We start from the raw sequence: 17,877 nt of genomic DNA, 5'->3' as shown, positions 1-17,877 counted from the left end.
ATTGGCATTCCTAAAATCTCATTCTGCACTCCTCACAAGTGTATTTTTATTTCTCAATATAGAAAGTTTGAAATGTAAAATAAGATTTTTGGAACCAATTCCTTTAATTTTTTTGTTCATTTAAATGTCTGGCAAGACGGTTGAGATATCATTTCAAACACCAACCTAGCTAGCTAGGGTTTTCACTTTACATTGTCTATATGTAAGGACAAAATTTTCTACTTTGAATTCCACTATTGATATGAGAGTGAGCCACGTTTACAGTCTGGAGGAAACTTTTATTTAAACGTCCAAAAGAGATGGTCGCAATCTTTTAATCAAAGTTCACCAAACTTCTACCTTTTTATTTTGGCATTCTAATTAAAGTTGCGATCAATTTTCTTTGTGACTTGTTTCACAGTCCGTAACCGACAACATGAATTCTATGTCGAGGGATAAATCCTTGCTCTCTTTATTAAACCCAATAGGCACATAGAAAATTCCCCTAGGGTAAAAACAAGGCCTGCTTGATGCAGTTTATTAGTTTATTTATAAATAATAGAATTTAAATTCAAAGTTTATGGATGACCAAAAGTTTTAAATTCGACACTTATAAATAACTAAGGTTTTTTTTAATCAAAATGGTCTCTAAGATTTGCATAACACATAGTTTTGGTTCATGAGATTTAAAATCAATGTGGTCCTTGAGATTATCCACCATCTATTATTTTGATCATTCCGTTAAAAAAACTCCGTTAAGTTGAGGGTATAACATATAACTTTGATCCATGAGATTTGCATAACACATAATTTTGGTTCCTGAGATTGTTCATCATCCATCATTTTGGTCATTCCATTAAAAAGCTCAAGGACCACTTAACGGTGTTTTTTAATGGAATGACCAATATCAATTAATTTAACCAAATCCTTCTCCCTCCTTGTATTTCTTTCTTCTACGCTAGTGGCTAGCTAGTGGTATACCACGCACTAACCTATATAAACATACCTGCTAGGGTTAGGGTTAAGTCACCAAGCGACTAATACAACGCGCCCCCAAACCCCCTCCTTTTGTGAGCTCCTCAGTAATCCTTGTTTGGATGATTAAAGTACTGAATATATAGAGAGTGCAGAGTACTGTACTTATTGCTCTCAAACATCCAATTACATCAACACAAAGGCGGACTAGGGTTTTCTGAAGCATGAAGAAGCGCCAAGTGGTGGTGAAACGAGATGGATCGGGGAGGAGCTCAAGTACTTCATCTTCAATGGTGAGAACTGTGAGGTATTGCGAGTGCCAGAAGAATCATGCTGCAAATTTAGGAGGGTATGCTGTTGACGGGTGTAGAGAATTCATGGCAAGTGGTGAGGAGGGGACGACTGAGGCTCTTACATGCGCTGCTTGTGGTTGCCACAGAAATTTTCACAGAAGGGAAGTGGAAACTGAGGTTGTTTGTGAGTATTCTCCACCCAATTCTTATGGCGAATTGTGTACTCAATAATCAAATGAATCATGTATATAGGGAGAAAAAGGGTCTTGATTTCTGAAATTAACTGATTGTGAATTGTTCTCGAATTGTTCATCGATATCATTGTCAACAGATAAGTTTCGATTGATGTTGTTTACATGTTCTTGAGATATGGTTATGGCTTCAGAAACTAATACATCATGCTTTGATTAAGTTTGAATCTTTTATTTCCTATAAGATTATTCATGGTTCCGGTTTTATTCTTTGTTTGCCTTTGAATTTCTTTGAGAATTTATCGAAATGAAACTACCATAGTTCAACTATATTGAATTTGTTGGCATAATAAAGCAACATTAGGATAAAATATACATCAAAACCAGAGGGGAAAGATGGCGGAACTTCACCAGTTTCCTACCAATATATTGAGTGAAACAAGGATGATTTTTCTTCTTCTTCTAAGGATAGGTGTATCATATAATAATCAATCTCCTACATCATCAACAGTTTTAATCATTTTTAGCTCCAGGACACTGATCATTTTCCTTTTACCGTGAATATGTTATAACTTCTTATAGGCCCCCACATCCAATCATGTTAGCAGCACATCCTAAAACCTATTTAATATTGGTTCAACAAAGCTAAGCTTAAAATGGAAATTATAAAGCTATGGTACTGTGGAGTGTCCCTCATCTCTACTTTTTGGCGGCCATCCGCTGGAATTCGTTGGAACCAAATAAAAGAGAAAATAATGTAAATTAAAAGAAACAGCTTTATTAAATTAGCTAGTGGAAACTGCACTTCGATATCCTTGGAGACATTTGGCCCCTCTTTATTTTTCTATTCATGTTTGTACCGTTGTGTAACTGGCTGTGCACAAGCTTGACAGCCTCTAATTTATAACTAATTAGCTAATTAGTAGCTTGCTAGCTCGTGAGTAGTAATATTGCATATTTAATTTGTAAGGTTATCTGGATATTCTTGATGGATAAAATCTTCTTCAACTCACTGTGTTTCGTTTGTAATTATAACAAATATTATATGATTCTCTCCACCCCTCCAATATTGTGTCCGAATTTAGCATGGATTTGTGAGATCTCTTAAGATAACTAGTAGGGAGACTTTAGGGCATGTAAGAAAGTTCTGTAAGCTATCGATCATATGAACACTTATATTTAGGGCTTTATAATATGCAAGTTAGATTATATCTCATGCATGGTTGTAAAGAACTCTCCTTGATGAGATTTCTTTGGTTAGAATATTACTGGTGCGGATATGTGAGAAGCACTCTTAGGCAATTAATATAAAGAATTTAGGGCAAGCATGGATGCTCTCAATGCCACTATATATCGAACACATGAAGAATTTAGATTATTATTTTAAGGGCTTCTCACAAATAAGTATGTAACAACTTCACCTTCAACTATACTACTTCAAAAGAAAATAAAACAAAAACACACATGACAAGTGGTTAGGTAAGGAGTTTTTTCTCTAATTAATTGGTTTTATAAGGGGTTTTGTACAAACAACAAAAAGGTTACTCCTTTGTGATCGAAAGGTCATGGGTTCAAGTCATAAAAATAGTCTCTTTGCAAAGATTGAGAATGATAGACGTTCGCATTTGATCTTCGAAAAACGGAAAGCCTTAATGGTTTGGGATCATCTTTTTTGTGTTATTCTAATTACTATTATAATAACGAATCGATATTAAACATGTGTATAATCAACAAACAAAAGAGCAAGTTAGATTATAGCTCATGCATGGTTGTAAAGAACTCTCCTTGATTAGATTACTTTGGCTAGAATATATTATTGAGTACTTGTAGTGCTAGTGTTATAGACATTAAATCTCAACCGTGTCACACGAATGAATATAGCATTATATCTTTTCACTCAGGCCAGCAGCAGAATCATGACTGCAATAGTGCTGATTAGATGTGGGTTGAGTCATGTCTGGTGTAATATTCCAGTATGATCAGTAGGTATTAAGCAATACAAAGCTTAGCTCAAACCAATATATTTACCAGGCTGTTTATGTATAGGGATTTCCAATTTTTTCAAAAAATAGGGATTAGTTGTAGGACCTACACTACATCGAACTTCAACAATTCGAACCGTTTATTTTTTTAAGCCTAACTAGTGTCCATTTAAAAAAAAAAATTGAGAATCCATTCCCTTAAAGACATCCTCTCTCTCTCTCTCTCTCTCATAGAGATTGTTATTTGGCGCTCCAAATTGGATAGTCATTCTTCATTCTTCTCCGAACACAATTTCTCTTTTATATTTATAAAAGAGGAGTTCATGCCACATGAACATTTTAAAGTACCCAATAACAACTCTCAAATTGTAAACAGCATCGTATATGTACGGTTCTCATATGAATACGTACAGCTACACAAGAGTAGTATAAAATCAATAATTAAGCAGTATTCTCAACATATGCATTACTTGATTTGGGATTTGGTGCTTCAAGCCAATGCATATGGCTAGGCAATACAAGCATGCTGTCGTTTCCCAGTGGCAACAAAAGAATCAAAAGCTATACCAATATTTTTGTCCAATACTAGTCGGTGGCATGGCTCCACACTTAATATAGAACAATACTTGACTACACAAAGATGAGTAGAAGCTTCTACTCAAAACTCTTAATGTTTTAATCACAGAGTTTTGTGCTTATGATCAGAACCGTTCATATTATGAATCACAATGTAAAGATCATCTCTACAAAAAAATAAATTAAAACTAAGGTCGTTTAGTCAATCTATTGTAGCAAATACATAGACGGTCTGTAATACTCTTACCAATACCGTTCATTTGTTTTTAAACAGTTTGATGACTAAACGACCTTAGTTTTAATTGATTTTTTGTAGAGTCGATCATTATAGGGTGATTTATAATATGATCGATTCTGATTATAAACATGAAGTTCTATAAATTAAGAATGAACAATTTTGAGAAAAAGAAGAATATATTTTACATAGGCTTTTTAGCCAAAATGGTCATTGAGATTTGCATGACACATCACTTTGGTCATTGAGATTGAAAATCAATAGAAATGGTCCCTGAGATTGTCCACCATCCATTATTTTATTCATTCTATTAAAAACTCTGTTAAGTATCTCGGTGCTCTTGGTTGGAAGTTTGGGCAATTTTTAAAGCTTCGTAACTCAATCGTTTCTTAACCAAATTCGACCCATAATTATCAAAATGAAGATAGGAAAATGTAGAACAAGATTATACCGATTTGGAAGCCCAATGGTTGCCGGAGATGGTCGGAAAATAGCTTGCAAGGTGATTGGTCTGCGGGAAAATTGGAAAACTAGCTGGAAACTGGGTAAATTTTAAACGTTCATAACTTCTTCAATACTCAACAAAATCGAGTCATTCAAAAATGAAAATCATACTTATCGATGAGAAGAAGACAATGGTACCTTTATAGATGACTAAATCGCTGTGGTTTAGCCAGAAAATGACTCGAAAATGGTTGTCTTGGTCTCGAGTTAGCCACTTTCGAGCTGTTTTCCGGCCAAACCATAACGAATTAGCCATCTAGAAAGTACCATTCTCTTTGTCTCATCAAGAAGTATGATTTTTGTTTTTGAATTACTTGATTTCGTTGAGTATTGAAAAAGTTAGGAACGTTTAAATTTTACTCAGTTTCTGACGAGTTTTCCAAAGAACCAGTCACCTTTCAGGCTATTTTCCGGCCATCTTCGGCAACCATCGGGCTTCCAAATAGGTATATCTTATTCTACACTTTCCTATCTTCATTTTGATATATTATGGGTCGAATTTGGTTAAAAAACGATTGAGTTACTAAGCTTTGAAAATTGCCCAAACTTTCGGCCAAGAGCTCCGAGACACTTAATGGAGTTTTTAACGGAATGACCAAAATAATGGATGGTGGACAATCTCATAGACCATTTCTATTAATTTTCATTCTCAGGGACCAAAGTGATGTGTTATGCAAATCTTAGAGATTATTTTGGCTAAAAAACCTTTTACATAGCAATGAAAAATGATTTATACGAGTGCTGAGGAGAAAAACAAGCATATATAAATCATTTCCCATTTAAATAGGTAACCAAAACACAATTCAATTGCCACCCTAAGTTCCAAGTTCCAACTAATTGAAATTGGGAAGACATTTTTGGAGAACTTCTCATATACAACTATGGATACAATCTCATCACACCTATGAATTGCCGACTATCGGTCACCAAGGTTCAATTCCATAAGTAGCGATAATTGTTGTATGAAGACTCGCTTCCGCTACGGTTCTTGTGGGTTTTCCTTAACCAAGTCACTGCCTATGTGTCATTGACTCATTTTTTTCAACACATATCACATGATTTGGAGTTATTGTGTTATATTATTATGTTTATATCGATTTATGTATTGATAAAATGATGAGTTGAGATGAACACATGGATAAAAAAATAGTAAACTGAACACAAGTAGATTGCCACCCTTAGATCTAAGTTCAAACTTATTAAAAATTGAAAGTCATTTCATGAGAAGTTCCCACATGTAACCATGGAGACGCCCATTACTTTTTAATCCTTGTCCTGTGACTTGGTCAAATTTATAAGGCCATCTCCAATAAAGAGAGTTAAACGTCCAAAAGTCAAAAAATGGTCAGAATAGTCTCATAACTCATCTCTAATGAATGATTAAGCTATAATTTAATGGAGCTCATTAATCTATATTTTGGCCAAAAAAGCATCGGGATAGCCAAGCTTGACCCTCCTCCCAACCCGTTTTCTGTGGCCAAGTAGCAGAGCTACATATACACATTTAAATCCAACAACAGGGAAGGGCAACTGCTAGCTGATGTTAGCTATCTGCTAATTTTTTTTTAGGTGGAATTCAAAAAAAAAAAAATCTATTTTTTTTCTATAAGTGTCTATCTCATTTCCCACACCTTCTTCACCCTTACATACTATCTTACCTTTTAATCCAATTTTTCATATTCTATTCACCTGAGAGTCTCAAACATTATTTTCATAAACACACCTCTCTTACCTCTTCCAATTATTTAAATTTACATTTTTCAATTTTTTTTAAATGGCCACCTCCGAAAAATTATTGAGATTATATAAAGATAAGAAATTTGGAGACCTGCCCACTTAGCGACACATGACACTCAAAAATCATGTATGAACAACCTTATTTAATATGGTACTTTTAACTAAATTAACCAATAAATTTAAAAAGTAAACTCAAAACTAATAAATTACTAAGAAAGCTATGCTTAGCCCTTTTGGTTGAAAATGATATATGAATATGGTCGAATACTGTTCATTTAAAGTAACTTATTGTATAACTATAATTCTGAACAAAGCTATGTTTAGCTCGTTTATCTAGAGATGACCTAAAACACCTAGTTGAGAGAGATAGAGGGACACCAAAGTTGTACCTGAAAAGTGACATCTGACCAGACCCATAAACCACACTCATCTCATTTTGGGAGTGGGTGATCAAAAACAAAAGACATGGAGCTATTGGTTAGGTAATATATATGGGTAGCTAGATTTTGGATTTAGCAAGAGAAAGGGCAAATGATAGGGGAGTCTCATGGTAGGGATGCTATGTCCACAAATCCAGTGGGGCCATACTTGGGCTCAACTTATGATGGCCCCTTGCAAAAGGGTTACTTCATATTTTAGGCCCAATCCCATGCTGTCATAGGCCCACACCATTTTTGGAGCCCAGTGAAAAGAAAAAAAAAAGCCTTTCATTCACTTCAGCCCTCTCATGGGAAAAGACACAAATAGACAGGAAAGGTTGGGATTCCGGATGTCCATTATTTACGGCACACGACATGTACTCCTGTCGTTTTGGCTTTTTAGTCATGTGCTCGGTTCAGATAGGGTCACATGCTCACATGGCTCTCGATATCAAACTCCTCCCGTGGGCCGGTCCCACTGTTTCAATTATTGGGGTCCCATTATTTTTGCATCCTACACTTTGGCACACCATAGTTTCTTGACACCCAACCCTAAGATCTTGCCACGTCATCCACGTTGCATCAATTCTTCATTCTCTACGTGGGGGAACTCATTTCCCACTAACGTGATAGTATTTTATACAATACGATTGATCAAAAGTGTTCATTCTTTTATCATCAAAAGATTTTTTGTAGAATAATTTATTCGATTTGAAAACTTGCTAATCATGATTTGTGTCTAGCGAATTTAGAATCCTGGTACTCAATAACATTCTCATGATGAACTTTTATATTTGATTTAGCGAAAAAATATTTAGTTAAAGTTAATAAAAAGTTAATAGAATATACCTAAAAATATTCCTTCTAGATTCTAAAGCGGGTCGGATCCGATGAATTTGGATTCGGTTGCCAGAACCAGATTCAAATTCTAATTCCCGCGTTAGAATCTAAAAGAAATATTTTCAGGTATATTTTGTTAACTTTAAAGATGGATGATGAGGTCTACAAGTCAAATGATTTTTTATAAATAATTTTTAAAAAAAAGTTCTAATTATAATTTGATAAATGTGATGGAAGCCGTTTGTTTTGATAGGACTGCGGTGTATGATACTGTAGTGTGTGGGTTCACGTAGGATCCACCTTTTTTTGGGTATTTTATAATTTATTTGTTAGTAAAATTTATTGATATACTTTATAAATGATGAATCTTTAAGATCTAATTGCCCGACTCGCTCTGTTTTTGTGGACCTGCACGTAACGACCTTCCCATGTTACTGCAAATCAACTGAAAAGGTACCACATCTGTGGAATTACAGTTAAGCCCTTCCAAATACTATCCATAATGTCGCATGCACCTGTGTTACGAATGTACACTCCTGTTTATCTTCGTTTCTTGATCTCCTTTAATATAATCGATCCAAAGCAAAAAACGTACATGTATATGCAGAAAAATGAAATGAAGATGAGCGGAAATTATTTATGAGGAGAAAACGAGAATGTTAAGCAATGCACAAGCTTGACTAAAAAAAGTAACGTAACAGTTGAATACTCCGACTACCGAACACATTTTACGCTTTATCTCTATATCTAGAAAACGAAAAACTGTTCTCTTCGCTAACGTGGACAATTTCGGAATAATTTACACAATAGGGCAGTATTCAATCATGGCATCTGCCCTTCCCCCTTCAAAGATATCTATATATATAGCTAACCCTAACACTCACTCTTGCATTCTAAATCAAACCCCACACAGAAACCAGTCCTCTTCTGCATCTTTCTTCCTTCCTTCCTTCCTTCCAAAGAGGCAATGGCAATGGCTAAGCTTGTCTGCCTTCTGCTGCTAGCACTCCTTGGGATTTCCATGGCTGCAACCCAGGTGAGTAGTCCCTCTCCTCCCACTAAACCAACACTTTTTTTTCCATTTTACCCTTTCTGAAGTACACTATTTCTTGTTTACCAAAGAAAAATGGTACACTATTTCTTAATCATTTTCTATATTTTTTTTTTCCATGTTTGTAGGTTATGGCAAAAGAAGAAGCCCGGAATCAGTTGGACAGTGTAAGAAATTTTTAAATAAATGCAATATTATTTGAATATTATGGCTAAAACTGGCATTTTCTAATAAAATGTAATTTTTATATTCTTTTCCAGGGAGGATATGGTCCTGGGAGTCTCAAGAGCTACCGTAAGTAACATCTATCGTTTTATTTTGAATATTTTTCTTTGTAAATTAGGTTAGTTTAGTAATATTTTATCGAAATATTGACTTTTTTTACGTGGAATTACCAGAATGCCCATCACAATGCACAAGGAGATGCAGCCAGACACAATACCACAAGCCATGCATGTTCTTCTGCCAGAAATGCTGTGCCAAGTGCCTCTGTGTTCCTCCTGGCTTCTACGGCAACAAAGCTGTGTGCCCTTGCTACAACAACTGGAAGACCCAGCAAGGAGGACCAAAATGCCCTTGATCAACACTTCTGCTTAATCCATTTTTACCAAAATCATCAAAGATTTAAGTACCCAATTTCGTAAGTATTAATTTCGAATTGTGATCTTCTTCTCTGTAAAGGTCATAGGTTCGGTGACCTGGGAATGTTAGTTTAATTGCAGTAGTCCATTGCTCCTTTGGGAATTGGGATATTGGTTGTTAAACACCCTCTCCAAATGTGAGCGTTGACAGATAAATTTATGGTTTATTATGTTAATCAAATGTGATTATTTCATCTTCTTTCTCTGCCACAACTGCCGATTTGCACTGCAGTCGATGGCCAAAAAGTCAGTTGAGAAATAAAAATATAAAAAATAAAAAAGTGTTGTTATTATCATCCCAATATCTTATTTTCCAATTTACCTTTTAATGAAATTCTAATTACAAGTTTTCTCATTTGTAAAATAACCAATAAGGACCTTAAAAGATATATAATAATAATAAGTTGAGTGTGAAAGGTAATAGGAACCTAGACTTACATTGGGTTGTGAAAGGAATGCAAATTATGTAAGTTGAATTCGCAAAAAAAGACAAGGATGAGGATAGAAGGAATTTTGGAACGAAAAGATGTGGATGCTCCCTTTTCAATTATTAAAGGTAAGCGCTAGCAACTGATGATGATTAGATATTGATGGTAGTTACTAAAGTGCATAATCACACACAATAGAGCATTTGGAGGGTCATTTATTTGCTGATAAATTATCGTCGAGGAGACCTTGCTTTTGAAATTTCAATTTTTTTAGTAATAATATTAGGTGGCGAAATAGCATGTTAGAGGGTACTTCAGAAATAATTGTGAGTGGAGAAATAACATTTCAATTTTTTAACTTTTTATGTGGGTAGAGAAATAGGATATTGAGGTAAGTCTAGTAGTTCTCAAGATGAAATAAAATTTTGTAAGTTGCACTAAGGGTACATGATTAAAAGTTTGTACATAAGTTGCACATAATTAGTGCGATTGAGAAAGATGTCTTGTATATGCTCACGTGTGCAGAAAAGCTAGTATGATATAATTGCACAAAATTCTCAATCCTTGCTTAGGAATTTTTTAATGGAAGACTACCTACTAAATAAGAAATTGGCTTTGTTATTGTGACTCTTTAGTCTTTAAGGGTGCGTTTGTTGCATTGGACTGTCTCGGACTGGACTAGCTTCAGGGACTAAGTTGAACTGGCTTAGACTAGACTAAGCTGGACTAGCTTAGTGAAGTGTTTGGTGCAGTGTTGGACTAAGAAGCAGGATAATTAACAAAATTCAAAAATTATATTATTTTAAAGCATATCTAGAATATTTATATTAGTTCTTTCTCTTTTTTTTTTCTTCTAGAAACCCTTTTTTCAGAATGCTCTGTCGTCTCTACCTTATCACTCCCCCCTTTTTTCTCCATTCGTCTCAATCCTCTCTGCCTCTTGATTGTTTCCTTTAGCAGGCTTGGCCTGAACATTTGCTGCTTTCATGCAATCCCATTTGCAAAAAATCAACCAACGAAACACCTTTCAAAATCCCCAATTCCAAATAATTGCTTACCTTGTCTGGCGTACCAGATTCAGATCATGGTCTGCTGAAAACGAGAGTCGAAAATTGAATTCCCGCGACAGAACGCGACTAGTGGGGGAAGAATTAGTGGAAGCGGGGTGGTTGGTAAGTGAAAATTAAGGGCGTTTATGAGAGAGAGCGATGTATGTACATGTATGATATGAGATACGAAAAGACCCAGATGGTGGAAGACCCCAAATTATCGAACCCAGGTGAAAAAAATCCTTATTTTCGAGGATTGAGATCTCGTAAACGAGGCACAGGGTTTGGACGAGTCATACGAAGCAGCAGGGGGTCTTAGCAATCCTGTGATATTTGTGGGGTCTAGCTAAGAACTTTTAGTGAGAGAGTCAGTCGGAGTGAGTCCGACTTAATCCCATTAAACCTAATCCTTCAGCCTAACAAACATGGGACTACAATAATAACTAATCCAGTCCAATCCAAGGAGAGTTATTGAGCCCAAACAAACACACCCTAAGCGGGTTGTTCAAGAGTTGAAGTTTGGCTAATCCCAACACTTTCCTCCTCTAATTCAAAATGACATTACCCTTTGAATCTTTGATAATTTTAATAGTGAAAAAAAAAAGATTTAAATTACTCGATAAACGATATTTTTCTTACTACGCACGCAAATTTTCTTTTATGGTTCTAAAGATTTTCAATACTTTTCTTATTGCGCACACAAAAAATTTAAGAAACCCAACAATCGCATTTAAAAAAATATTTATGACCTCAATAAATAGTAAGACCATTTTTCATTGATTAAGGGCTCCTTTAGATGTGCTTTTAAAATAATTGAAATCGTTTTTAGAGAAAATATTTTTAGATTCCAAAAGCACTCGAAGTGCTTTTTGCAAGAAACATTAGTTATGTGATTCTTCTAGGAAGCACATTAAGTGTTTTTCCAGAATTTACTTGTATTTTTATCAAGAATATGTTCTAAAAACATTTTTATTAAAAACGCTTTTAGTCATTTTAAAAGCACATCCAAACGAACTTTAAATATACCTTTTTATACTCTTTAGTTACAAAATTGGCCAAAAGAAAAAAGGCGAACAAGTCATATTCCTTGACCCTCGCTTGAAGCCATGCCTCACATTTTTTTCATACCCAATCTTATTTTCGTCGTAGACTTCAGTTTGCATTGGAACGACTAAAATGACTCGTCTGTAGTTTTGGCACTGTGCAACTTCGGTGAAAGCCCTCTCTTCTCCGACGTACTCTCACAGTTCTTCTCAGCTTCTTTTAATAATTGTCTGTGGTCTCCCAATTGTCTCCGTTAAATTTGGTAACAAATCCAACTTAACCTACTTTATTAAGCAAGCAATTAAATGAAAATTGATAATAATTTATTGCAATTTCTGTCGGTCAACAATTTCACACGCCATCTCAAGAAATTTGAACCCTATTTCTCGCAATGTTTTCTGAGCAAAAACAAAGGCCATATTCTCGCAATTTTATTTGTTTGGACACTCGAAAGTTTTACACGTAACAAGTTCACATCTACAGTATATATTCCCATCAAATAATATAATCTCATTTTTATTCACCGCTCATAACAAAAAGTAAATTTATTTTATGTAAGTTGTTCGCCGACAGCACTGATAACATGAGGACGAGCACACCATAGCAGAACTCAAGATTCAAAATTTCCACAAGAAATGTTTCATAAAGTCACGAGCTTTCTGTTCTCCCCGTGAACAAACAAAAAGATTAGTATAAAAATGTTATTTTCATGATTTTTCAAATGCCATATAGCTCACCAGAAGGGATTAGAAATAATAATAAAATATTCATGGATTTTGTTCAAAGGTCCCTTTCTATGTTTTAGAATAGCTTCCTCCTCCAAGCTTGGTCCCTTTTGCAAAGGTCTGAAAATATATATATCTGCATGCCATGGAGTTTCAGAATCCCAGTTCATCAGGTGCAATCTTTTTTCTATTTCTAATCGACCCTTTTCATCAAATCATGTTTCTGTAAAAACCCAGTTAAGATATTTTATAAATTTTAATCCTTTCATGCTTTTCTGTTCTTTTTTTTTTTTTTTTGACTGCAATTTTAGCTGAACTACTTAAGAATCCAAATAACACTGTGTGCGCAGATTTATCACTTTCTCAGTTGCTCTGGCTATGATTTTAAGAGAGAGAGATTATGGTTTTTTTTTTTCAGAAATTCAAGGTTTTATGTGTAGTAAGTTCACAGAATATAGAGATTTATTTTCCATGAATGGAATCTTGATGGTTGTTGTTTTTAGAGATTTTGGCGACTTTTTTGGCAATTGAGCTGCTTTGTTGAGAAGCTGAACCGGAAGGCATTGAGTTTTTAGGAGAGTAGCATTGATTGCATTCCTTTTTTTTTTTTTTTTGCAATTGCAGTTGTTATCTTGTTCAATTTGCAAAACTCAGTAGAGTTTGGTTGCCTGAAATTTCATAAATGTTGGAAAAGAGTAGGATTCCATCGAAGTTTATTTTCTACTTGATAACGATTTCGGTGTTCCTTTTAATCTCTTCCTCTGTCTTCCTACTTCAGTTTAGCAATACTTCTTTTGCACCCACAGTGTTTAAGCTTATTGTTCTTAATGGCACATACTTAGAGCCCCTTGTAAAAAGTAGGGACAAAAACCTTCCTTCCTTCTCTTCCGAGGTTACCCGAGTTGATGCTCAAAGATTCACAAAAAGATGTGAATTGGGATGTCAAGTTTCCAATTCAAGCAAGAAGTTGGGATCTTTAGAAAAAAAGAAAATGGTTGCTTGTGACTCGACGCAGGCTCTCTTGAGGGTGTTTATGTATGAGTTGCCTCCTGAGTTTCACTTTGGGTTATTGGGTTGGAAGGGTAAGGAGAATCAAACATGGCCAAATGTCAAAAACCTGAGTCTCATTCCTGCTTACCCAGGTGGCCTGAATTTACAGCACAGTATCGAATACTGGCTCACCCTTGATCTTCTATCATCAAGTATCCCAACTGTGGTTAGACCGTGCACGGTAGTCAGGGTGCACAATTCAAGTCAAGCAGATGTTATTTTTATCCCATTCTTCGCATCCCTGAGTTACAACAGGCATTCTAAGCTTCGTGGAAATGAGAAAGTAAGTGTGAACAAGAAGTTGCAGGGCAAGTTGGTGCAGTATTTGATGGGTCGGGATGAATGGAAAAGAAGGGGTGGAAAGGATCATTTACTAGTTGCTCACCATCCAAATAGCATGTTAGATGCAAGAAAGAAGTTGGGCTCTGCCATGTTTGTGCTTGCGGATTTTGGAAGATACCCAGCTGAAACAGCAAATCTTGAGAAGGACATAATTGCTCCTTATAGACATTTGGTACTGACTGTTCAGAGCAGCAAATCACCCTCATTCAACGAACGTCCTATACTATTATATTTCCGAGGGGCAATATACAGGAAAGATGTATGTTTTTACCTCACTTACCTCTTGTCATGACATAAACAGCATTTTAATTACATTGTATTTGGTTTATATAGGATGATAAGGGTGCTAAATACATGGCGAAATTTGTTTCGATGAGCTCATATTACTCTGAGTTTGATCTCAGAAAGAATTATCTGGCAATTAGGAAATTCTTAATAGGGATGTCTCATTAGCTTTATATTTTCAAAGCTTGGTGACGATTTGAAATAGAGGAGCAGATAGTTTACTGTCATTATGATGGCAGTTTAATACATAAACTACTCCCCAGCATAGGGCAGTCTCCACAACGGATTGCTAACTTTATATAGTATGGTAATACATCCTGATTCCATTGAAGCATACAAAGTGTTTGTATCATGATTGACGTGATCTATTTCATGATCCTACTTCATCTATTCTGATATCCGATGCACTTTTGTCATTAGTTCTGGCTCTATGTTTATGTTACCCAAAAGCTGGTTACTTTCATTCTTCCTTTATATCATTCACTACATTGTTTTAGCACTAATCAGTTTTATAATTGCTAATATCTTACGTACGGTATTGTTACTTTAAACTGAACCAGGGAGGAATAGTACGGAAGAAATTGTATTATCTTCTTAAAGATGAGAAGGATGTCCACTTCACTTTTGGTAGCGTTCAAGGACATGGTATTAACAAGGCAAGCCAAGGAATGGCCTCATCAAAGTTTTGCCTGAATCTTGCTGGTGATACCCCTTCCTCAAATCGCCTATTTGATGCCATTGCTAGCCATTGTGTCCCTGTAATAATTAGCGATGAGATTGAGCTACCATTTGAAGATGTGTTAGACTACTCACAGTTTTGCATATTTGTTCGCTCATCTTACGCTAGTAAGAAGGGTTACCTACTGAATATTCTCCGAGGAATCAAGCAAGAAACATGGACCAAGATGTGGGAAAGGTTGAAGGAAGTCGTACATCATTTCGGATATCAGTATCCATCCCAGCCAGGTGATGCAGTTGATATGATTTGGCAGGCAGTTTCTCATAAGATATCCTCCAGAGTTTAAATTTCACTCCAGACAGTTTAAATTTCACAGGAAGAAGAGATATGACAGCTCAACTTCTGGTATAAGAACGAAATGACACTCACCCATCTGAAAGCGTTTCAAATGTTCAAAATCACTAAGATCTCTTGACCTTGCACCGTCGGGGAAACATCAAAATTTTGCCGAAGCCGGAGTACAAGGGACGTACAGGCTAAGTTGAGAACTTCAGATATGCAAGGGATTTTGTTTTTGACAGTATATATACGCACACATCGATACTGATTTAGTTGTAGTTACGTAATAAATTTCAATCCAATTATTCATTCATTTGTGAATATCTTTCAACAAAGAATTAGTTCTATTGTTACAGCTACCGTTCGCGAAATTTTGACTGTTTTGATGAAACTAAAACCAAAAAGCAACACTGGAAAAGGCATAAGTATTCACAACACAGAACTGTAGAAGTCCTTTTCTTTTGTAGGGAAATATCAGAAATGCTTGTAATCTGTGAGAGCTAGCATCGTCATTCTCTCAAAGTATTCATCTATTGGTTAGGACCTATGTTTATACAATACAGATGATGCTAGCTCGATGATCGGGTTTCAGCTGCAGTTCTTCAGCTCAACAAAAAAACTTTCACCAAAAAACATACGAAAACATATAATTCAAACAAAAGAGGATGCCCGCCACCCCGTTGAACATTTTTGTATTAGTAACAGCCACACCAGCTTCTTATTCTGCCTGCAATGCTCTGTTTTCGGCATCTTCTCCCCATAGCAAACTGCATCAGCATGTTATCAACATTTGTTGTGAATGGGGTCAGATCCCCTTCCAACTTTTCTTTTGTTCGATTGATTCGCATCGAATGTCATCGCGGGTGCAGGTGCCAAACTCATCTTAGCTTCCATGTCCTCTACAGCAACAGCCTTAAAAAGATGCAAGCTTTTAAGAAACGGCAAGTGCCCCTTGTCCCATCTGAGAGCCAAGTCCCTGCTTCTTAAGGCGGAAACCTTTTCGGGTTGAAGAGCTAGAAACCCAATGCAAACAAGAAGAAGAAGAGCCCTTCTGTAAGCCAAAACCCCCATGCTTCTGCAGCTATCTGTGTTGGATAAGATAATGAGGAGTAGTGTTTGTTATGGTTTCAATCCCTGTGAGGAGAAGCCAAGGGAATGTCTTTTATGGGATTTGGAGGACTAAGGGCATAAAGCACAAAGTGAGGCCCCTCAGAAGAAGGGCAGGCAGAACATTTAGGGAATATTTAGATTCACCACAATCATAGGCAGCCTGCCTCAGAAGCAATATATAGGGCTGTTTTAGAAGACTCTGACAGGTTTGAATCACAAGTTAAGTTGGAACGCTGTCCTTGGGAAGCCAAGTATCTTTCTCTCTATCATTTGCCTTGCTCTTTTTTACCAAACCAAAGACCAGTTTTGTGCCTCTTGAATGCTTTTCCAACATGCCACCTCATCTACCCAATGCTTATGTGTAGAGTTCTTATGGGCTCCTCATCTCTTCAAAATCTTCAGTCGAGCCGCCTGATCACGTGGATGGTCACCAACATCACAAAAGAACGAAATTCTTTGTATTTTAGGAGAAAAATTTGGGTAGAGACACCTGATCACTTCATCTGTAAGACACCTCTCACAAAAGTATAGAATGGTTCCACCTGATCTACATTGATCCACGTGTGTCTAAATGCTTTAATAAAACAATCACATCGAAATTTCGATTGTATTTTGATCTCATCCAATAACAAATCCCACCCTGCCTAAAAATCTTAAACACACCTCACCAATGCAGCAGCCAGTTCCATATTTAGATAACTAATGCAGCAAAAAAACCCTTCAAAAGTAGAGATGTTGGAGTAATGGTAGGGACTAGAAATCCATCCACCAAAAAGCCAAAAACAAATAACCAAATAAACCAACCAATAGCAAAGCTTGATGCACCAACCACATGCTTTAAGCTAACAACTTGCTTTAGAATTCCAAGCTCTTCCCTCCATGCACCAAGAAATCCCAGTCTTGGTGTCTTGTGCTGAATGGAAGTCCTTTATGCTTTTTCTTTACCCTCTCTTTAAATCGCTTATCTATGAAAACCATCTTCATTTCCCGTTGCAGGCGTGGGTTAAGTCAGATAATCAAAGCAGTGTTCTCGATCCTTTGAAACCCGGTTTGAATTTCATTTTTTTTCGGAGATTTGAATAGTTAGGAATATCAGTTCGAACTGGAAATGGAAAGAACAATATTGAAAAGGAGTGTCCGTTCGAGTACAAAATCGATGAGGAGGTGGACTGGTCATGGTCCAAGCTGGACATGAGCTTTGAGAGCTGTATTAAAGTAAAAGAATTTGAATGGAACGTTTGCTTTCCACAATCATCCTTCACCATCACATTTTACTTTAACAACTACAACGGAAGATGACAGGGTTTTCTTGAACAATCACACTTCACGAAAGCAACGGTGTGTGAGGCATCTAAAAGCTTGAAATCCCAAATCATCATATTCCAACCAGATTGGCCTCGACC

General features: G+C 36.1%; 3 protein-coding genes across 4 annotated transcripts; all 3 read left to right on the top strand.

The window, feature by feature from the left end:
- Positions 1-975: 975 nt before the first annotated feature.
- On the top strand, positions 976-1,687 carry LOC103931514 (mini zinc finger protein 3-like). The gene has a single exon (XM_009341026.3). The coding sequence runs from the start codon at positions 1,179-1,181 to the stop codon at positions 1,476-1,478; it is 300 nt and encodes a 99-aa protein (XP_009339301.2). The 5' UTR covers positions 976-1,178; the 3' UTR covers positions 1,479-1,687.
- Positions 1,688-8,612: 6,925 nt separating this feature from the next.
- LOC103931505 (gibberellin-regulated protein 6) lies at positions 8,613-9,617 on the top strand. The gene is made up of 4 exons (XM_009341018.3): positions 8,613-8,767; positions 8,911-8,949; positions 9,043-9,076; positions 9,181-9,617. The coding sequence occupies exons 1-4, from the start codon at positions 8,699-8,701 to the stop codon at positions 9,360-9,362; spliced, it is 324 nt and encodes a 107-aa protein (XP_009339293.2). The 5' UTR covers positions 8,613-8,698; the 3' UTR covers positions 9,363-9,617.
- A 2,937-nt stretch (positions 9,618-12,554) lies between these two features.
- On the top strand, positions 12,555-15,685 carry LOC103931451 (probable arabinosyltransferase ARAD1). 2 transcript variants are annotated; one of them, XM_048587659.1, is made up of 4 exons: positions 12,555-12,842; positions 13,020-14,320; positions 14,907-15,312; positions 15,402-15,685. In XM_048587659.1, the coding sequence occupies exons 2-4, from the start codon at positions 13,352-13,354 to the stop codon at positions 15,434-15,436; spliced, it is 1,410 nt and encodes a 469-aa protein (XP_048443616.1). In that variant the 5' UTR covers positions 12,555-12,842; positions 13,020-13,351; the 3' UTR covers positions 15,437-15,685. The 2 variants fall into 2 exon arrangements, with proteins under 2 accessions (XP_048443616.1, XP_009339214.2); XM_009340939.3 differs by having other exon boundaries at positions 12,558-12,842; positions 14,907-15,685.
- The last annotated feature ends 2,192 nt before the right edge of the window (positions 15,686-17,877 follow it).

Source organism: the organism of the source record quoted next, unplaced genomic scaffold (genome assembly GCF_019419815.1).
Source record: "Pyrus x bretschneideri cultivar Hongxiangsu unplaced genomic scaffold, Pyrus_bretschneideri_v1 Contig27, whole genome shotgun sequence".
Taxonomy (NCBI): Eukaryota; Viridiplantae; Streptophyta; class Magnoliopsida; order Rosales; family Rosaceae; genus Pyrus; species Pyrus x bretschneideri.
The sequence above is the reverse complement of the archived record's forward strand: the minus strand, read 5'-3'. Positions and strand labels throughout refer to the sequence as shown.

What these genes read in the sequence shown, in the direction of transcription:
- LOC103931514 (XM_009341026.3), top strand. Translation starts at nt 1,179, where the DNA reads ATGAAGAAGCGCCAAGTGGTGGTGAAACGAGATGGATCGGGGAGGAGC.
- LOC103931505 (XM_009341018.3), top strand. Translation starts at nt 8,699, where the DNA reads ATGGCAATGGCTAAGCTTGTCTGCCTTCTGCTGCTAGCACTCCTTGGG. An exon ending in TTTCCATGGCTGCAACCCAG is followed by an intron (nt 8,768 to 8,910) that starts GTGAGTAGTCCC and finishes CCATGTTTGTAG; the next exon opens with GTTATGGCAAAAGAAGAAGC. An exon ending in TGGGAGTCTCAAGAGCTACC is followed by an intron (nt 9,077 to 9,180) that starts GTAAGTAACATC and finishes TGGAATTACCAG; the next exon opens with AATGCCCATCACAATGCACA.
- LOC103931451 (XM_009340939.3), top strand. Translation starts at nt 13,352, where the DNA reads ATGTTGGAAAAGAGTAGGATTCCATCGAAGTTTATTTTCTACTTGATA. An exon ending in GGGCAATATACAGGAAAGAT is followed by an intron (nt 14,321 to 14,906) that starts GTATGTTTTTAC and finishes AAACTGAACCAG; the next exon opens with GGAGGAATAGTACGGAAGAA.